Below are 2,913 nucleotides of genomic sequence, written 5' to 3' on the forward strand. Positions count from 1 at the left end.
GGGGGTGTTGTGTTGACGTATTGGTGAGTGGTGGTGGTGGTGGTGGTGGTGGTGGTGGTGAGGGGTGGTGGGGAATACAAGGTGAAGTGTATGTGTGCCTGTGTTTTTAAATAAGGTTGAAGGAACTAGATTAAAAAGAAGAAGTGAAGAGGAGAATAGGTATTAGAGAGAGAGAGAGAGAGAGAGAGAGAGAGAGAGAGAGAGAGAGAGAGAGAGAGAATGAAGTACAAATCTGAATAAATAGCGATATAGATGAAAGAATTGTTGTAAAGTAGCGAACAGTAAAATCTGAAATGGAAAAATAATGAAGTAAGATTAAAAAGAGAGGAAGCAATTAAAAAGGAAGCAGAAAAAGGGGAAAACATACAAAATAAGAAGAAAAAGAGTAGAATTGTCAATATAAAGGTGCAAAGTGGATAAACCAACAGACAGGTGAGCAAGTGGACAATAGTGGATGAAACTAACGGGACATGAGCATTAACCTTTCAACTAACCGTGGAAGGGAGAGCAGGGAAGGGCGGGGGCAGAATGTGTGTGTGTGTGTGTGTGTGTGTGTGTGTGTGTTGTATCCTTGTGTGTTTAGCGGTTGCTTCGTGACTGTCTGTTTGTTAGAGAGAGAGAGAGAGAGAGAGAGAGAGAGAGAGAGAGAGAGAGAGAGAGAGAGAGTAAAAACAAGGAAGAAAGAAATAGTAGGCACACCTGTATACAGTACTGTACCTATCCACCTATTTCACCTGCTGCTACCCCCCCCATCCTTCCTCCCCCCTTCCTCCCCCGTGAGTCTCGCCAGGTGGGGTGCCAGGTGTAGCGGCCAGGTAAGGGAGGGGGGAGGGGGAGAGGTGAGGAAAGAGAAGGGGGAGGGGAGCTTTATTCTTCTCAACAACTGAATTTATGAAGTGCCCTTGTGTTGCTCGCGTTGAGTCTCCACTTTCGCGGTGTGTCGCGTACGTAACTCGTGAATGCCACACACACACACACACACACACACACACACACACACACACACACACACACACACACACTCTCTCTCTCTCTCTCTCTCTCTCTCTCTCTCTCTCTCTCTCTCTCTCTCTCTCTCTAGGAGGAACTTAGCTATAATAATCAGCTCCGTTATTATATTATTCTCCCTTTTTCTTCTTTACCATCCTTTTTGTTGTACTTTTTGCTTCTTTTCCCGTAGCGCCATTACGTTCTCTCCCTTATATCGGTCGTTTAAGGGGGAAAATTATGTCTTGTTGAATTTCTTTACTCTTAGCCATTTTTCTCTCTTTCATCTACTTCTAAAACAACTCCGTTCTCTCTCTTCGCGACGCTGTTTTACTAGCGGTGACTTAGTTAGAGTGTGTGTGTGTCGTTCCTCCTTCACCTTCGTTTTCCTATGAATGGAGACAACACACACACACACACACACACACACACACACACACACACAGCTCTGAGCTCGCTCCGTAATGGAGAAGACTGGCTGGTTGACCAGCTAGCGACCGTGGTGGTGGTGAGTTACACACTGGTACTAATGAGTTGTGATGTTTGTGTTGCTTCAATGCTTGCATGTCTGTTTGTCACACATTCATGGTTGCTTTCTTCATCTTTGCCGCCCGTACCTCACTTCAGGCATTTCTGGATAAAGTCTACAGCAAGTGAGGATGAAAATACACATTCCTGTAGCGGAGAGAGAGAGAGAGAGAGAGAGAGAGAGAGAGAGAGAGAGAGAGAGAGCTGGTGTATGCCTGTACTGAGCGATACACGACTCTTTTGTCGGTGAGGAGAGATGCATTAGCGGGAGCGAATGAGTTGGCTAATGGCGCGGGTTATGGCACCACTCATCACTCACTACAGTCCTCTTTAATCTCCTCCCGTGACCCACTGATGCGAGGCGGAGGGGAGGAAGGCTGCCGCGACCACCTACAGCTACTCTTCCAGCAAGCTCGTGTGGGACTCCTGGCGGGGTTGACAACGAGAGAGGACGAGGAAGGGCGGGAGGGAGGCAAGGCACGCGAGAACCAGCTAGAGATACTCTGGGACTAGTGACGTCCAGGCGACGTTTTTATGTCTTCGCCGCAATCTCGCAGCAGCATCCGCTTGCGGCACTGCTCCCTGGGGCGCCCTGTCCACGCAGTGCCGCCAGAGGGCCAGATGGGGCGTGGTCGAGTGCCTGGTGTACAGTACTCTCGCCAGGCAGCTTCCACCGGCCGCTATCTGGTCAGCAGTGCCCGGTAAACTAGCGCCTTCCAAGGACACCCTGCGGATGCCACGTCATGCCACCTATGGGCTGAGGGGCCGAGGTCAGCGCCTCTACCCTGCTAACCTTGATATTGGCAGCAAAAGGCAGGGAATATGGCGGCGATAAAGGCTGCTCAGCACCTGCCGCCAGCCAGTACATGTACTCTTCATCCCCTACGCGACAGGACAACATAAGCCACCGGTGATCCCCAGAAGTACTTTGACCCCAATCTCCAGAGTACTCTTCGTCCCCGGGAATCTCCAGCTGCTGGGTCCACCGTTGTGGGGGCGGGGGTTGAAACGCATCCGGCGCCCAGCACCCCAAGAGGACTAACGCACACATGCACGTACACGGAGGCACGTGTTGCTTGCCTGGATGTCATAGTAAAGCACTCCATTTTCTTCCAACAAGCGAATCGGGGCCAGTGTTTGTTCGTTACGCAACCGGCGCCACGCAGCGATGTATGGGCGAGGGCGGGAGGGAGGGCAGGAGCCAAGGGGCGGAGCCAGTCAGAGAAGGGAGAAAGAGAGAGAGCGAGAGAGAGAGAGAAGAGGAACAGGAGGAGAGGAAGGAGGAGGCGGGGAGAGGAGAGGAAGGAGTTGTGAGTACTGTAGTAGTAGACAGAAAGGAAGGCGAGGCAGGACTGGGGCTGTCAAGCTACCTCGATGACAGAAGTCCATAACAGGCGT

General features: G+C 51.0%; 1 protein-coding gene across 1 annotated transcript in view; it reads left to right on the forward strand.

Moving 5' to 3' along the window:
* Nucleotides 1–2,028, forward strand: part of LOC123509459 (uncharacterized protein DDB_G0271670-like) — a 55,338-nt gene extending 53,310 nt beyond the window's left edge. Inside the window, exon 9 of the mRNA XM_045263746.1 lies at nt 1,840–2,028. Within this exon, the coding sequence (XP_045119681.1) occupies nt 1,840–2,028 (189 nt within the window). The remainder of the gene's footprint in view (nt 1–1,839) is intronic.
* The last annotated feature ends 885 nt before the right edge of the window (nt 2,029–2,913 follow it).

This window comes from Portunus trituberculatus, chromosome 27, assembly GCF_017591435.1.
Source record: "Portunus trituberculatus isolate SZX2019 chromosome 27, ASM1759143v1, whole genome shotgun sequence".
Taxonomy (NCBI): Eukaryota; Metazoa; Arthropoda; class Malacostraca; order Decapoda; family Portunidae; genus Portunus; species Portunus trituberculatus.